The sequence below is a fragment of the Pinus tabuliformis genome, chromosome 7 (genome assembly GCF_031772625.1).
Source record: "Pinus tabuliformis cultivar Carrire ecotype Pingquan chromosome 7, CPIR1, whole genome shotgun sequence".
Lineage (NCBI taxonomy): Eukaryota > Viridiplantae > Streptophyta > Pinopsida > Pinales > Pinaceae > Pinus > Pinus tabuliformis.
Window position 1 is genome coordinate 1,644,320,920 of NC_142293.1, and position 17,748 is coordinate 1,644,338,667.

Here is a 17,748-nt window from a genome sequence, read left to right on the forward strand (position 1 = left end):
CTGGGCACCCAGATTAGTATGAGCCAAAATGCAAGTGGATATGCTATGAAAATAAAAAAATTCAGACTGTGAATGCACATTTTGCAAGCCAGAGAGAGAATGTGGATGAGCAATAAGCAGAGTTACCTGAGTTTAGCCAGGACAAATAAAAAAGTCAAATGCTGCTTTGAGAAATCGTAGCAACCCCAAACTGTAAAGTCAACTAGGTGACTTAGCAAAATTCAATGGCAATCGATTCATTAAAAAATCGTGTTCGGAAAATTTATCAACCAAAACCAAATCTATCCAAATTTAACCAGGACTTTTGACTGAGCTCGTTAGCTCGAAGATGGGAGTCAATTGGGTGTACTAGCAGAGATATAAAGAATCCTGCTTCCAGGATGGCAACTGATGACTGTTATATAAGAAGAAAATCTGCAAGGTGGATAGGAATGTAGGTGCATACACTGATCTGACTCATCTTCCTACTGTTTCCTCAAATTATGGGTCTAGTCAATCATTTTCAAAGCAGGCAAAATTTCGTTCCATCGATTATTGCTATCCATGCTAAAAAAAGAGAAGCACTTTTCCACCTCTTGTATAATATATGCCATAAGTGTGAACTTACTAAATGAATGTAAGGCTGAATCACGGTCCAGATAAAAATAGTTACTTAGTAGATGTAGGTGCATACACTGATCTGACTCATCTTCCTACTGTTTCCTCAAATTATGGGTCTAGTCAATCATTTTCAAAGCAGGCAAAATTTCGTTCCATCGATTATTGCTATCCATGCTAAAAAAAGAGAAGCACTTTTCCACCTCTTGTATAATATATGCCATAAGTGAGAACTTATTAAATGAATGTAAGGCTGAATCACGGTCCAGATAAAAATAGTTACTGAGTAGACCCAAATCATGGTTGAATGCCTATTAGAGGCATTTTTAAAAGATGTGAAACTGAATTCCTTTCACCTTTTCCTACCTGTATATGCTGCCGTTTGCCTTGATGACTTGGCATGTCCTACAATTGATATCTTCTGCTGATTTTGTCCTCCCAAGAGAGTTAGTTTTTGGTTTCCATTGTCAATTCTCGGCTTCTGGCTACTTTTACTAGAAACATGTACTTTATCTCCACCAAGAGATTTGCGCTGAAGGTCTCCTCTAATCTGATTTGATGTGTATAGAGTAGATCCCTTTGCTCTCATGTGGGTGTCATCTGTAATGGTTTTTGAAGGCCTGGATGACCAGCTATGAAAAAGCAAGTCAGAAGTCTTTTCAGCCTCTGTAGTATCTGGTCCTTGAATATCTTTACCTGTCTCATGTGTGTTTTGATTTCTTAAAACCAAGTCAAAAGTTCCATTCGGAAATGGATTAGGTTGAGTTTCTGGTGTCATTGACTTTCTTGGAGGCCAATGTTTCCCAACGAGAAGAGAACCTTGCAATAGAGATTTTCTTTTCTCATTTGTTGGGGTTTTGGTCTTTGCATATTTACACTCACCAGTGAACTTGAAGCCACCATTTGAAATATTTTGCGAATCTACAACCCTCTCTACAATGTGTGAACCCTTAAAAGATTCCTGTTGCAGGAGATCTGGATCTGGAGAGTTTTCTTGATCTAAAGAAGCCCCATTGTCATAAGATTGAGAGTTGGCCATATGAATTAGAATCCTAGCTGCCTCTTCACTTCGTGGAGAATTAGGAATTGCTGCAAGACAAACAAAACAAAACAAATCAGGTTTGCGCTGTTGGAAAAACTTGATTACAGAAGGAAGTGCAAGGTAAATGCTAAGATCACAAAAAATTTCAGGAAAATAGCCAAATGTTCACCGCTATTAGATAAAGCACATAACCTGCATAAGGGATCTAAAATGAGTTTGTTCATTAAAGCGAAAATTCAATGCATTTGATTTCTTTATGTTAAGAGTGAACATGAAAATGAATATAATCTAATTCATTTCCAATAAGTATTATATATACTTGCATTCATGTATATTTATGATAGATTGAATAGAGTATCTTGCAAGAAAGAAATACCTAAAGAATCATCTGTGGAAGACACACTTTTATCCAAATCAAGTGGTGAGGTGTGCAATTGAGATGGTAAAGGTTGGCATGGTTCATCCATTTGGACACTATGTTTACTCAAACTCAGTGGTGCTCGGCCATCTTCTACAGAGTCCCTTAACCTTTGCCCCCTATCTTCTGGTTTCTCATCTCCAGTAACATGTCCCAGTTTTTCAAGAGCCTGGTTTGTCTTTGTTTCAATTGCAATCCAGCTGTTATTTGTAACATCCTGAATTTCAGTTGTCGTGGTTTTGACTGTTTCTCCCTGTAATACTGTTGGCTTTTCTAACTCATTTTCTTTGTTGGTACAAGTATTTTTCCTTCTCACATTATCATCTTCAGATATGTAGCAATTAGCTTCCAGATAGCGTCCAATCTCAATACACTCTACTACTTTCTCTTCTTTCATTCTTCCCTCAGTAAGTATGGTGTTCATGGAATAGCAAGGAAATCCCTGCATTGGATCAGGAGGCAAGGAGCAATTATGACGATCTGCAGTTGATGAATCAAGCAACTGTTCGGAAGATTGTAAATTCAAGTCTATCACCCCTGCTTTATCTATTTCTTCACACCTTTGCCTGTTTTGACGCTCTTCAATTGTTTGCTTACATTCAACATTTGCCATACTTTTTATATCCAATCCCAATCCCAGTCCCAAACCCAAACCCAATGAATCAGTCACACACTTTGCAATTCCACCTCTTAGCCATGGGCTTCCATTCTTGATTTCCTTATCGCGTTTTGGGAAAGATCTGCATACCCCATTGGGTAAAAGAGAATATTGTAGAGGGGGGATACTACTGGTTTTATTAGCTCGTGAACTTTCATCTATTCTTGTATCCAATTCTCTGTGAGGTTGAACTAGAAGATTTTCCAGACATTCATTAGCAGGAAGACCCAACCTACTCACAAAGTCCTGCATCGGATATAAAGGAAACTTGGCCACAGGAAAAGAAGAGTCTTCGGATGACGCAGTATATTTCCTGGTGCTCCCATCCTCCGAAAGAACCTGAAAATAGAATGAGACATAATGTCTAAACAATGAGCTTATCAAATTCAAAAACAGTGCTATCATTCCACTAAGGAAAAACAATTAGCCAACCCTCATTCGAAAGTGTGCGTCTCCTGTCATTACGAAAGCTTTATCTACAAATATATCTACATAGAATGAGTACAATAAGAAGAGCTAGGGGATACAAGATCACAATTCAACCTAAACATTAATTATAGATATGATTAAAGAGCATCACCAACCATTTCACAAGTGTCCTCCCGTTGAGCAGAAAACCAAGGATCATAAGATGAATTTTCCATCTTTAGTTTCTTGTCTTCCATATAGCTTGGCTTTGGCATGAGCTCGAGTACCTTGCCTACTTCGTTTATAAAACAGTTATCAAGTCCACTCTGCTTCCTCTCCTTGCCCAGTCGGACAGATTGAGGTGGGTGGAAGTTTTCTGAAAGTAAGTCATTTACAGATATATCTACAATTTTGTTTGAAAGATCAATCGGCATTGTCTTCAACCCATAGATATCTGCAAGATAATGAAAACTGAATTTTATTAGAAAATACATTCAATGCCATCCAGAAAGAGATCAAGCTAGTTATATCATATATGTGCAGGCGAAGATCTTTCTTGTTAAGAAATGTTGACTAAAACATAATATTTAGACAATTTAAGAAATATTTTTTGAGCTCTCTATTGGACTAACCTAGAATACCAGTGCTTCCAAAATTTGAGCTCCCATGAAGTGCAGAATCCTTCAAGCAATTTTCATTTAAGGATCCCCCTCTCTGTTCAATACCATCTTCTGACTTCTTGATTCCTTGACAGCTTTGCTTTTTGCCAGATATCTTCTCAGTTCTTTCTGATATTTTTTTATTAAGACCCAAATTCCAAAATTAATTAAATTTTCTTCTCCAATGCAGGAAAGTCAGCCAAACATTGCCAAGATACACATTCCACATAGCAATTTTTCATAAATTCAAGATAAAACTTTTATCTCAGGATGGTTCCATTGCATTTTTAACTAAAACAGCAAGCTACTAAAAATATGTGTCAAGGAAGGACATCTGGCTATATATGATACCATGCACTTTACAAAAATGAAGAAAGGTGCAATTTCCTACAAATGTTAAAAGCTGCAATCTCATCCTAGAAGTGTAATACAGTGGAGGTAACAAGAAAGCGTTCTCACCTGCACAGGAAGCACGCTTATGAGATTTGTTTGCAGACAACTTTCCATTTCCAACATCTCCCTTGCTCAAGACCAGATCAGTAGTAGAATCTGCCTTTGTTTTCTTCTGACGTGATCCACTCACCCTACTCCTGTCCCTTCTCTTTTTTTGATTCTCCAATTTCTTTGGAGAAGACAAATTCTCCTCATTTTTAGGGAGAGGCAAAACTCCAAAAGCTCCCCCACCAGCATTCATGAAGGTCCCGTGAGAAGCACTAAAAATAACTGAATTTGCAGATCCTATGGATAAAAATCACCCAAAATTATCATCAGTTTGACTGAACAAAGAAAAATGAATGAAAATAACTGCAAAAAATCATATGGGTTTTCTCAGATTCGTAACAGGGTGGCCTGTCAGAAAATTTCTGAAACTTATATGGTTTCACAGGTTTTCAAAATGGAGTTCATATTTTGAGAATTATTGTATGGCTATAGATGAAATGGTAAACCAATCGACTGCAGGTATCGATATTCATAAGAGGTCAGTGTGGACCTCCCAAAATATGTTGAAAACCTGTGGGTACGTGGGGCAACAACCACCCAAGATTACTATCAGTTTCACTGCCAAAAAAAAATTAATGAAGACAATCTCAAAATTTCTTGGGGGTTTTCTAAGGATTGTAAAAACGGCCTATCAGGAAATTCCTTAAAACTCATTTGGGTTCATATATTATTGGTAGGAGTGGAATTGTAAAGTAAACAGACAAATGATAAGGAAAGAAAATGCATAAGCAATCAGTTTCGACCTGCAGAGTCATTGTGAAAACGTGGGTACCTAAAAAGGATAGAGTTATGTTATGTCTGAGCACTGACCTTGATAGCTCAAAATAAAAATAAAAATCAACACTACCATGCTAATTGCAGATATAGAAGCTCAAATTCGAAAATACCAATACTAACACGCTAATGTAATATGCAGCTTCAGTCAGGGTGTGGGACCAAGCAACACTTAATATGTAACAAATCTGGAAGAATCATTGGCTGCATGAACATGGACAATACCACAGACCCATCTAAACAGGGGTTAGCCTCTTGAACAGGAGGCACGTATCAGACTTGCTTTAAGATGGGTTTGTGCTAGTCTAGAAAACAAATGGGAATGATGAGCCAAAGACACAAACCTGGTTGATTTGTGTGCAGAAGGGTCACGGGTTGCAATCTGATGTTAGAGAATATCGGGGGGGGCATGTTGCGGTAACTCTCCCTCGCCCAATCTGCAGCACTGGATCGAATCCCACCTCCTCTTCCTAGCGCCTCACTTGCCAGGATGTTCTCTAGCATTCGCTCAGGAACTATTGGAACTTCACACTCCATAACTGCAACCAATAACAACACTCCGATGTATTTCTTCAGAACAATTCAATGGTGGTTGAGGCTCCTGGTAGAAATCACCGAACCCAAATAAAATTCCTCCTTCAAAACAGCATATCAGGATCTTGCATCACAGGATCCTGAATTTGCAGCCGAATATTAATAAGGTAAACTTGTACAGATTTAGAAAATACAGACAAATACTGCTCCATATGTAAGTAATCAGGCCTTGAAAGAAGGATGTTGAATGCGAAAAAATATATAGTATTTGGTTTCAGAGAGGTAAACTCGGCTCAAGGGCGTTCATGGTGGAACTTTCCTGGTTGGGAAGAATGAAGAAGGCGGGGAGTTAGGGAAGACGCGTGGAGAATTGAAGAAGAAGCAATGAGGGATACCACGTAGGAGAATGTGAGAGGTCAAAGGATAGGCCCACCTCCTCAGAAAACGTCGGCATGGGCAGGATCAGCATTCAAAAGCAAGGGAGTGGGTGTAAATATCCGGACAGATCGGTTTCCGACAGCAGTAGAAAACACAGGGCTGCTTAAAAGATTAAACAAGAACAGAAACAGAAGCCCATAGGTCTATCTAATATATATGTATGCGTCCCACACAAGATAATGGCCAGCCCCACGTTTTGTGTGGATGACAGGAATATTTCATGTTATTCTTCTCCACCTGTCATTGCGATTTCTTCTGTTTGGCACTTCTGTTGTATTAATATATAAGTAGCAGTTGTTGGCTGGGGCGTGGTCCATGGGTCTGATTTGGTGGGAATTTAAGAAAATGGATGTGGGTTCTATAATTAGTTTCAATCCCACTCCATCTGAGAGTACAGTTACTTTCAAACCGACTCCAATTTCAATGGGTTGATTGCAATTAACATTTAATAAGTCAAAATTGAAACCAAAAAATTTTAGGTTCAGATACCTGCGGTTGTTATAGTTGTTGCGTCTACACCACACAGGTAAAGGAGTTTTCTGGTGGAGTAGTTGTCGGAATCCGACCAGCATGAACCAAATGGAAAGTAATAATGTACTTCTAAAATTATGGCACTGTGTGAGGGAGTTGTTCGTGGTTTCCAAAATGTCGTTCTTCTAGATAACTGGGCAGGGAAAATTTAGATTTTTCTGCGCAGCCAATAGGGTTTGTTAGAAATAAGAAGCGTGGCATTGAGAAAAAGAAAAGTTTTGGAATTTTTTTACGCTGGAATGTGGTGCAAGGAAGAATAACTGATCAGCAGACCCAGTTAAGTGGCTCCTTGATGTTGCTTGTAAGCTGAGATTGTGCATGATTTGACATGCAACCAATAGAGATTTGATTATTGGGAAAATAGCAGAAGCATAGTGTGGGGACTTGATTGGTTTTCATCCGTAGTTTATGAATTGGATTTATTGCCCGAGTGTAATGGTCTGTGAAGGGGCTTTATTGCTCTATCATTGTATGTGATTGGCACATTAATGTAAAAAAAATTATTAGTTAAAAATGTAGTGTATTATTATTATTATTTAATTTTAAGTCACGTTAAGTTAGGTATTATATTGGTGTATGAGATTTTTTGTTCATGAGATAAGGGATTCACTTTTATTTAGTGATTTGACTGCTAAGTTTATGAATGTGTATATATACTCTATTTTTTTTATTTTGAACTTGTAATTTCTTAAAAGGAAACAAATGCTCTTAACCATTACTTGTTTAAAAATGTAGTATTCATAAGTTTTAATTTATTTGATCAGATTTTACATTACTTATTTTTTATGTTTTTTTATGAATTTCGTTTATTAAAAATTGTTATGAATGGTAAATTCAAGCTATTAAATTTGTGCAACTTAAATGTTTATAGATTACAAATTGTTAGAATAATAAATTTAAGTTATTAAAATAATATAATTTAAATGTTTTAGATTTTTTCAAGATTCAAACTCATTTATATATTCAAAAATATATTTAAAACAAAATATTACTAAATTTTAATATAAAAAATTAAATACATAAAATAATTATACTTTATATAAACATTTTATTTATTATTTTTATTAAAAAAAATAAAAATTATCCATAAAAAAAAAAATAAGCCAATGTATTTAAATTACAACTACTACAAATTATAATAATAAACCTATTCCAAAAATTTAAATATTATTAGTTTTGTTAACCGTAATGTTTATTATTTTTATTCAAAAAATAAAAACTATCCATAAAGAAAATAAGCCAATGTATTTAAATTACAACTACTAAAAATTATAATAATAAACATATTCCAAAAATATAAATATTATTAGTTTTGTTAACCGTAATGAGATATTCATACTTTTGAAATTTATAATAAATTAAAAATAAAAATAAAAAGTATACCTTACTTTTTAGCGACCACTTACTTTATCTCAGATTTTAAACAAAGGGTAAAACTGATTAAACTAATTCATATAATAAATATATCAACTACAACGTCTTTTTGGTTACAAATATTAAATATAAATATGATTTAAAACTATTTTTATTTGATAATAAGGAAAGTGTAACTCTTTACAAATGATAAGTGTCTATTTTGAAATTGGATTTTCAAATTTTTTTTAATTATTAATAATTATTAAATAATTGATAGGGATTTAACTTTCATTAATTAAAGGTTGAGATTATTTCAAAAGTAGTTATGTTTTTTTTGTATGGTTTTTTGGACATGTGGTATTAGTAAGCCATGGTATTGGCATATGGTATTGTAACAAAGTCTATTTACAAGTTAAAAATCTATATAGTATTGTGGAGATGAATCAAATCTCCATGATAAAATGGGATTGAATTTCCATAGTTAAAAATATTGTTGCATAATTTATTTTTTTTAAATGTGTAGAAATTCCTTATAGATTCAAACTGTTAGTCATAATTTACTAAAACAATAGACTTGAATCTACTCTACTCATCACTGGAGATAATTAAATGATCATGAAATCATGAAGCATACGAGAGAAAGAATTCAATCAACACATTACGCAATGATTTCATGAGGAAAGCCACAACTAAAACCACTGTTCTGCTATCTATATGTTGCATTAGCCTCAAAATATGAGAAGATTACAATGCTTTGCTTAAGCCGGAGCAACTTGTGCATTATCTTTATCCGTCTTAGTGCTTCCTAGACAAGCCTTGACTAGCCAATTTCCTAGCCTTCTTGGCTCCTACTTCCTTGCAGTGTTTAGTGAAGAACTAGGTCCCAATTTAATAGGAATTTTCCTCCATTAAATTGTGCAATTCCTTTAGGTTCTTCCTCTCACTGTCCCAGTTTAATAGGAATTTTCCTCCATTAAATTGTGCAATTCCTTTAGGTTCTTCCTCTGATTGCAAGCACCATTTGTACAATTCGCATAATTATACAAGTGATAGTACACTACCCTTGAATGCGAATCTCAACTAGGTAACTCTTAGATTTGACATGCATGAGTTATTTATGAGTGACCCATAAGTTAACTAATTGAACACATAACGCAGCACCTCACTCTATGACCTCCTACTAGTTCATCCATCACTTGAAAGTAGTTTCACTGACTTTAACTTAGTTAAACTGAATTAATTAATTACAACTCAAAATAAGCTCAATCGGGGCTCCTATAATGTAGGAGACACTCTACATGATTCTAGTTAGACCTGACACTCTACATGATTCTAGTTAGACCCTCAACTCGAATTAACTGTGCCAAGTAAGTGAAATTAATTTAGTTCTCATAGATTAGGACCGGCAGTTACCAATTCACCATGTGGTTAAAAAAAAAGGTGAAATTAATTTAGTAACTCTTACAAGTTGTCTTGATGTGGAATTACAATTTTTCTCTTAATTTAATTCAAAGAAAATTAAATCAAGATTTTCTTGTTGCATTTTCAACAAAATGTATATATGTTTAACTCATATATTAATTATTTTTATAAATAATAATAATAATAATAATATATAATAAAGTTATAGTTCATAGGGGCAATTCAATTGATAATTGTTGTGCTATGAAGTATGATGTAACCATGAAATTCAATATTCAAATCCCTAGTGGGTCTATATATATATAAAGCAATGAGGGTTACTCATTTGAAGCACATATGTTATCGGGAGATAAGGAGTTAAATTCCCCTGACACATTAGGGGTCACTCTGCATGTTTGAGTGGACGAGAAGTGGTATTTCATTGGTGTATGAGACCCTCTTGTTTGTGGGACAAGGGACTCACAGGGGAAGTGATATTCCATTGGTGTATGAGCCCCCTTGTTTGTGGAACAAGGGACCCACCTCTGCACAGTGATTTGACTGCTAAGTCTACTAAGGCATACATACTCCACCCCCTTTGGTTTTGAACATGTGACCTCTTTGGAGGAAACACTTGAGCCCATATATAGAATTTTAATAAATTTATATGATTTTAAAAAAAATTGCTAATACATAATATATTATAAAATAAGTATTTTAATGTGTATTAATATTTATTAATTAATCATTTAATTTATATAACTAAATTAATATAATTTTTTATAAATAACAAAAAAAATTAACTTAAAAAATAATGTAATAATTATATATATTTTTAACGATAACAAATTAATTTACATTTTCAAATAATAATTAATAAATAAAATTTAATTTAACAATTAAATAATAATATATATTTTTGACCTTAATAAGTCTTACATTTTCAATAATAATCATTAAACAAAAATAAATTTGACAACTAAATAATAATACATTTTCGTTAGGTCAAAAAAACACCGAACAAAAATAACTGTTTGAATCGCCGAAAATAAGTCCGTAACTTTCAAACAGCAGAACACAAAGACGTCTCTCTCACGTTAAATGGCGTCAAATTCCACCGTACCGTGTTACTAAATTTTGACACTCCTTTTGACATTAAAGAAAAAATAAAATAAAATTTTTTGGAGTTGTCTATCTTTTGTGTTTTTTTTTTGTAGTTTTTATACTGGGTTTTTTTGGTTAAATTTCTCTAAAATTTGACAGAAATTTATTAAAATCACAAGTTTGATAGGTAATTCTGTGTAATCGAAGTACCCTATAAATTTTCCCGGATACTGAATTTATATATAATCAAAAAACTAATTTAAATAAAACAAATCAAAATTTCACCTCAAATCTTTCCAACACAAAACCAAAAAATCTAAAAAATCTCACTAAAAACAACTCCAAATTTTGCTATCAATAAATAAGCCGTGGAAAGTTAGGCTGTGGAAAGTGTTTCAACTTGAGTAGGGGTTTTCAGATTTTAGTTACATCACGTGAAATGGAAACATTCTCGTAATGAAGGAGACAAGGACACGTGCAACGTGGTCCCGTTTATTTATTATCGAAAAATGTGCGATTTTATTATTGGAGCTGTCAGCTCACGGTTCTCCGATGAGCCCCCGTTGAAAGCCCCGTTTTCCCTCGCCACGTGACCAGATGGGCGTTTCACATGAGACTAGTGAGTGGGGATCACCTTATCTTTCTTATAGTTACATGCAGTCTACGTGTTCTTCTCCTCGGGACAATAAATGTCCTCTAACGCATGAGTCAGATATTGTCCAGAAATAGGCTCTCAACTTTACTTCTTGCAATTTTATTGGTTTTTCCTTTGACCTACGTTTTTTCTAGTGCCACGTGTTAAATGTAATGTTTGGCGTAGGCATGGATTGCGTGTTGGGTCAAGTTAGAATTCACAAACATCCACGCGTCAGGTCAGAATTACATACATACATGTATCTATACATCAAGTTAGAATTCTCAAACATCCACGTGTCATATCAGAATTACATATATCCATTTCTATACATCAAAGAATTCACAATCATCCACGTGTCAAGTCAGAATTACATACATCCATTTATCTATGCATCAAGTTAAAATTCACAAATTTGATCATATTCTTGATTCTTAAAATCGCTGTTCTTTTATACAATATGTCTCTTAAAAAACTTAGATCATCTGTCATTTTCTTTTTACTCAATTTTTTTTAAATACCTTATAACTTACACATAATAATAATAAAAATATAATTCTGTCCCGCTAACAAAAAAATCAATATTAATAAACATTTTGAAAAAAAAATCAATACTAATAAACATTTTTGACCGCCTATTAATCTTTGAATTATACTAAAATTTATATTCATTTAAAAAACCAACTTGCATAATACGATCATATCGCTCTTGATTCTTAAGATCGCTGTCACATAATACCTTACCCTCGGTCAGACATGTACTTGTGTATATTATATTATAATTTATTGATATATTAGAACATATCCTACTGTGGATTTTGTTCGCCGATGTATTTGACTAAAACAGTATCATGCAATCAGGTTCATATTCATTCGGAATAAAAAAAATGTTTATCCACTTAAAAAGAAAATAATTTTGGAATTGTGAGATTTTTTTTAAGGTCAGAATTTTTGGGATTAAAAAATTATTTTGGAGATTACAATATCTTTTTCAAAAATGTATAGTTGTTGGGATTGTAAAATTCTTTAAGCATATTAGAAGCAGGTGTTTAAGACGAATATCAATATATTTAAATTTATAATTTATAATATATTTTTTAATGAATTAGTAGATATTTTTTATTTTTTAGGTAATTTTGTGTTAAGGTTTTCCATAATATTAAAAGTAGCAGGTTTAATAAACTTCCAAACCATTATCATTACTCTTTTTAGTGGTTTCAATATTTAAATTTATAATTTATAATATATTTTTTAACAATGTTAATTAGTAGATATTTTTATTTTTTCCAAGTAATTTTGTGTTAAGGTTTTCCATAACAACAAAATTGGCAGGTTTCGTAAACTTCCAAATCATTATCATTACCTTTTTTAGTGGTCCCAGGGTGAGGTAAACCATTATCATTACCTTTTTTAGTGGTCCCAAGGTGGGGGTTAACCCACCTGGTCGATTCCCAATGAGGTGAGCATGAAAATCTAACACCTCTCTCAAACCCAAATCGGGGAATCTAAACGAACATGGGCAAGGCTTTGGTACCATGTTGAAGTTTTCCATTACACCAAAATCCAACATTTTGTTCGATCAATTTTGTCTAAAATTTGATGGGGAATTTTTGGAATGGTAAGTCTAAGTTCTGTAATTTGTAGATTGTGAATAGCCCAAGGTTTTTGAGGATGTTGAATCCATTTATTCATTAGAAAGACAGTTTAAACAACAAAAATCCACAATCTTTTGAAAATATTCATGGCTTGATTCCAACTAGAAAGATAAAAACACATGATGGTTTGACTACTCCAAAACTTTTTATAATTTAGTTTTTAAATTAACGTTGGGAACAACCATCGTAAGAAGACTAACTCTTAGCCAAATAGAAGGAATTTATGATCCTTTGAACTAATAGTTAAACCAGTTAAATTAAGTTTTCAAATAATAATTATAATAATTATGTTGAGGGGCATAGAGCAGACGGTGAGAGGTTGTTTTGTTAAGGCACTCCACAGTGCCACGGTGTAAAGGTCACCCGTTCAAAAATCTGTGAGCAAAAATCTAGCCATGCTAAGGGCTTGTGTGGCCCAAGTCGGGTATGGCTTAGATGTCCCTGGGTCTGGGCTACTCAAGCCACATGTTAGTGGTGTTCATGTGAGAACTCACATAAATGAGCAAACAAAATAATAATAATAATAATAATAATTACTTTATATTATATTTACTACTTACTACTTATGTTATTTCTATAAGCCATATGTTAGTGGTGCTCATCTCAGGACTCACATAAACTAGCAAACAAAATAATAATAATAATAATTAATTTATATTATATTTATTAAATACAACTTATGTTATTAAATATTCAAGTTAGAATTAATTAAAAAAAACTTGAATATTAATTTTTTTTAAATTGAATATTAATATTTTTTCTTACATCTTCTAGATGGGGTGATAACAAGAGGGGACACAGACTACTTCCCTCTGTCATGAGTATTCCTCCCCATATGACATTACCTCGATCACAAAACCTGCATTGGGGGCATTAACAATAAGGGGACTTCTCTACGGCTTAAATGAGGAGGAGTGTTACCTCATCCATGGTTTAAACTCATCATAATTCAATATGGCATGGGAACTTGACATCATGAGCACCAGAGAATGAAGATCATGGATCATGGACCTATATATATACAAATGATGGATCTACATAGGAATCAAACAATATGATGATGAGTTTTCAGGGCCTTCGGTCTTTAAAAGGCCCAGCCACAATCCCGTTTACCACAAGTTGTGTAGGTAATGTTGAAATTTTCTTGCTCTAATTTTTGTTATTTCCATGGAGTCTAGGTGATATTGTATTGTCCCTATTTGTAGTTGTATACGTTCCCTTTGAACATTTACTGGTTTGGTGGGTCCGCAAAAGGTATTAGAAATAAAGCAAGAAAAAGGTTGGAATTACACATAGAGAACCTTGTATGGATTTGTCTTGTTTCTCTTTGTCATGTAGATGGTAGTACGCAGTGGGTTCGAGTGTGTTCGAGACATAATCAATAAAATGTTGTGGGGTTGGCACAAGTAGCAAATCTATGAGTACTAGTAGCTTCCCAACTTATAGAATTAAAATGGTGAAGGGTGGAAAATGACCCAAAATAAGGAGGAAGAGGAGGATTTGTCTAAGGGACCCTTCCCCCACTCATCGAGAGCAGCAAGAGAAGCTTGGGAGGCAGAGAAAACTTACCATAATAGATGCTCTGTGGGGCCAAATAAGGTAATGGAGAAGTTAAGAAGGGGGTTGAGGAGAGTCGTGGAGGAATCACTGAATAAAAACTCCTAACAATGGTTTAGCAGTGGGTAGTAGACCTAATCCACTCTAGAACCAATGACAATAAATTTTTCAAAATTGTTGAAAACTTACTAGATCCTTAAGACCATTATGGCTCAAGCTCTAGAGAAAACTCAAGTGGCACATTAAGATATTCAACATGTTATTAGGATATTTGAGGGGAAGTTTGAGGCAATATGTAAAGGATTTTTTGGGGTGGGTTTCTCAGTTACTCTCGCTACAATGGAATATACTACCCAGCCTCATAGTGAGAAAGAAATTGGCACCCTCGACAACCCCATCATTCTTGAAGGAGAAAACCAGCCCCCAAATCCATAACAGTTCCCAGGCAAGATAACCATGGCAAGTGAGGCCGAGAAAGAGATGTAACAACCCTAACACCTCCCAAAATGAGATCATGGTTTGCTTATTGTTTCATTTTCTATTATTCGACTTATGGGATTATGTTAGTAACCTTTAGATGTTTTTTTTACAACTCTTCATGAAAGTGTGTCTACTAGACTATATAGAATGGTGATCTAGTTGATAGACTCTAAATTTGTGGGGAGACTAGTTTCCCTCTTAGGCAATCACTTGCCAATAACTTGATTTTACTTTTTTTGTCTATAATGTGATATATTAGTGTTTTGTATGTGTGTGTGTGAGAGTGAGAGAGATATATCACATTACATATGAAATTATAGTATAATAAAGTGTTTAAGAAAATAATTAAGGACATATGAGTGGGTAAATGCATGAATATTAGTTGGAATTTCGGTAAGTTGGGATCTGAAAATGGCCTATGTAGATCCTCAATGAGGTTTTACCTAATCGAGGGTTTATTGGGAATTTTAAATAAAAGTGACCTATTTATGTTAAGAATACCTCATTTGAGGGTTTTAAAATAGCTTGATTAGGGGCTTTTAAAGCCCTCAATCGAGGTATTTTAAAACCCTCTAACAAGGTAATTTAAAAGCCTTGATCAAGGTATTTTTAACATAAATAGTTAATTTTTGTTCAAAACTCTCGATAGGCCTATAATTAGGTAAAACCTCAATTAAGGGTTTGTATAGGACATTTTCGAGTATCCAACTTGAGAGGAAGTGCAACTAAGATTCATGGATTTACCGACTCTTATGCCCTTAGTCTCAATCGAGGTATTTTAAAATCCTTGATGATGATCTAAACTTTGATCCAAAACTTGAATGTCAATAATCCTTCCTTACTTTTGCACATTTTCATGGAGTTACAACTTCCAGGAGGTAAAATCCCTTCCTCTCTTCCATGTAAAGTAGTGGCCTTCATATCTGACTTAGTGCCTATAGATTCGCCGTTGAATCCTTTATCTAAAGACATATAATTAAATCTCATTTTATGTTTTATACTATATTTATTTATTTATTTTGTCTAGATGATATTAAAAATATATATCTTAAATAGTGAAGGCCCATAGAGAAAAAATGTATCTCAAAAGCTACCCAACTAAAAAAATTAAAAATATGTATTCACTTTAAGGATGTTTTCTCTTCCAAGGGTATTTTGGTTTTCAACTTTACCTAAAAGTGTATAAATTAGTATTCAAATATTAGTTTTTCATCTTTGAAAAATAGGAAAAAATTATTTTTCCAAAAATAAAAAGGAGAGGGTTCTACTACATTTTGTGCATATCATGCTTGCATAATATTTTTGTTTAATTTATACGTTATATAGTGAATTAAGTGTTAGGAATAAAAGTCACTTGTTAACTTCTTAGATAATATGCAAGAACAAGTATTTAATTAAATGCAAATTTAACATATTAAATGATATTAATAGGTTTTGAGAAAAAAAAAATCTTTATAAAGATAAAATGATTCTTTACCAATTTTTTTTTTTAATGTACATCAAAATTCACAAGACATACATGATTTTTTGGAACTTCAATTTAAAAAATATGTAAAATACCAAATTTTCATCACCACATTTCACTAAAAAGTGGTATACATACTCATGAATTCATTGAAGTGCAAGAGAAATGGAGGCACAAGAAAGTGAATTATATTCATTAAAGGTGTATATAGAGGTTGTTTGAGTGTATATGAGGATTGACATATAGGGAAGAAAGCCACAAGTGAAGACAAATGCATATCGCACATTGTAACAACCCTTTTTCTACACTCTCGTGTATGTAAATATGACAGTGTAATGTTAGTCAAAAAGCCATGATTGGCTGAAGCAAAACTTTGTGAACACTTGAAGAGTGAATGTAAATTTAATGATTGGCTTGAATGGAGGGACACATGGATTCATAGTTTGAGGGGAGGGCAGTTGTGTGTCATGATTAAACCATACCAACCACTTTTATTTTCTATAACCATACCTAGCCACATTAAATTCCCAACACTGCTTACTGACCACCTAGCCACTGGTGCTAACGAGAATCGAAGAAATGGGATTGGGAGTATGGGGAGAGAATTGTGCCCATCCCTATCCCCCTCAGGGATTGAGGTCGATGAATTGGGGCCTCGAGAAGAAAGACGGGTGCCAACGAGAAAAGAAAGAGAGATAAAGAAGAATGGATTGGAAAAAGAACATTGGAGGAAGCAACAACAAAGAGCATTGACCATAGAAGAGAATTCATGGGAGGATGGGCATGGAATGCATGGAACATAGCTAAAAATTGTGATTGGTTCCAGTGCTTAGATACTTGGTGTGTTATCCCATGCATTATTGTGTTGAGGCCACTAGATTGTGTGTCTAATCATATGGTCAGTGGGAGGCTTTGTGGATGATTGAATCATTGTAGTGCCTACTGCTAGAGGGTAGTTGATAAACCACTTGGACATTGGATTTCTAGTCTTGAATTAAGAAATGCCCCATATGGACTTTGAGTGTGATCCCTATGAACTGTTTTAGGCCACTGGATTGTGTGTGTATGCATGTGTGGTCAGTGGGAGGCTAAGTGGATGACCGGATCACTGTAGTTCTTGTTGTATAGTTTTTAACCACGTAAATAGGGAAATATGAGTTATTGTGGTACTTGTTGGAGAGTTCTCAACCACCACAACAGTGGACTACAAACCTTTGTGGTGATTGCTATGAAAAAACAGTTGTGAAACCACTTATACAATGGATTCAACCTCCTGGACTAAGCAATACCTCATCTAGACCTTGGGTGAAGCCCTGTAATTGAGCTCATAGGAGTAAATGAGTCACTATGTTCCTTTTACTACCAGAGGGCAGTTGAGAAGCCACCTGGATAGTGGATTCCACCCCTTGAATTACTACCAAGCTTTGGTGTGGATTTCCCTCAGCAAGCATCCCCTCAAACTTTGGATCTGCCTCAGGGGTGGTGAATCGCAAGAAATTTATAGTGTAGTTGGCCTATGGTTGGGTGGAGATTGGA

The 17,748-nt window shown here is 34.2% G+C and overlaps 1 protein-coding gene across 1 annotated transcript; it reads right to left on the reverse strand.

The window, feature by feature from the left end:
* Positions 1–775: 775 nt before the first annotated feature.
* Positions 776–6,190, reverse strand: LOC149254687 (uncharacterized). Its single transcript, XM_089460210.1, has 6 exons — positions 5,402–6,190; positions 4,242–4,520; positions 3,756–3,911; positions 3,300–3,577; positions 2,016–3,054; positions 776–1,686 (listed from the first exon to the last, which is right to left on the reverse strand). The coding sequence occupies exons 1-6, from the start codon at positions 5,592–5,594 to the stop codon at positions 950–952; spliced, it is 2,682 nt and encodes an 893-aa protein (XP_089316336.1). The 5' UTR covers positions 5,595–6,190; the 3' UTR covers positions 776–949.
* Between the last annotated feature and the right edge of the window lie 11,558 nt (positions 6,191–17,748).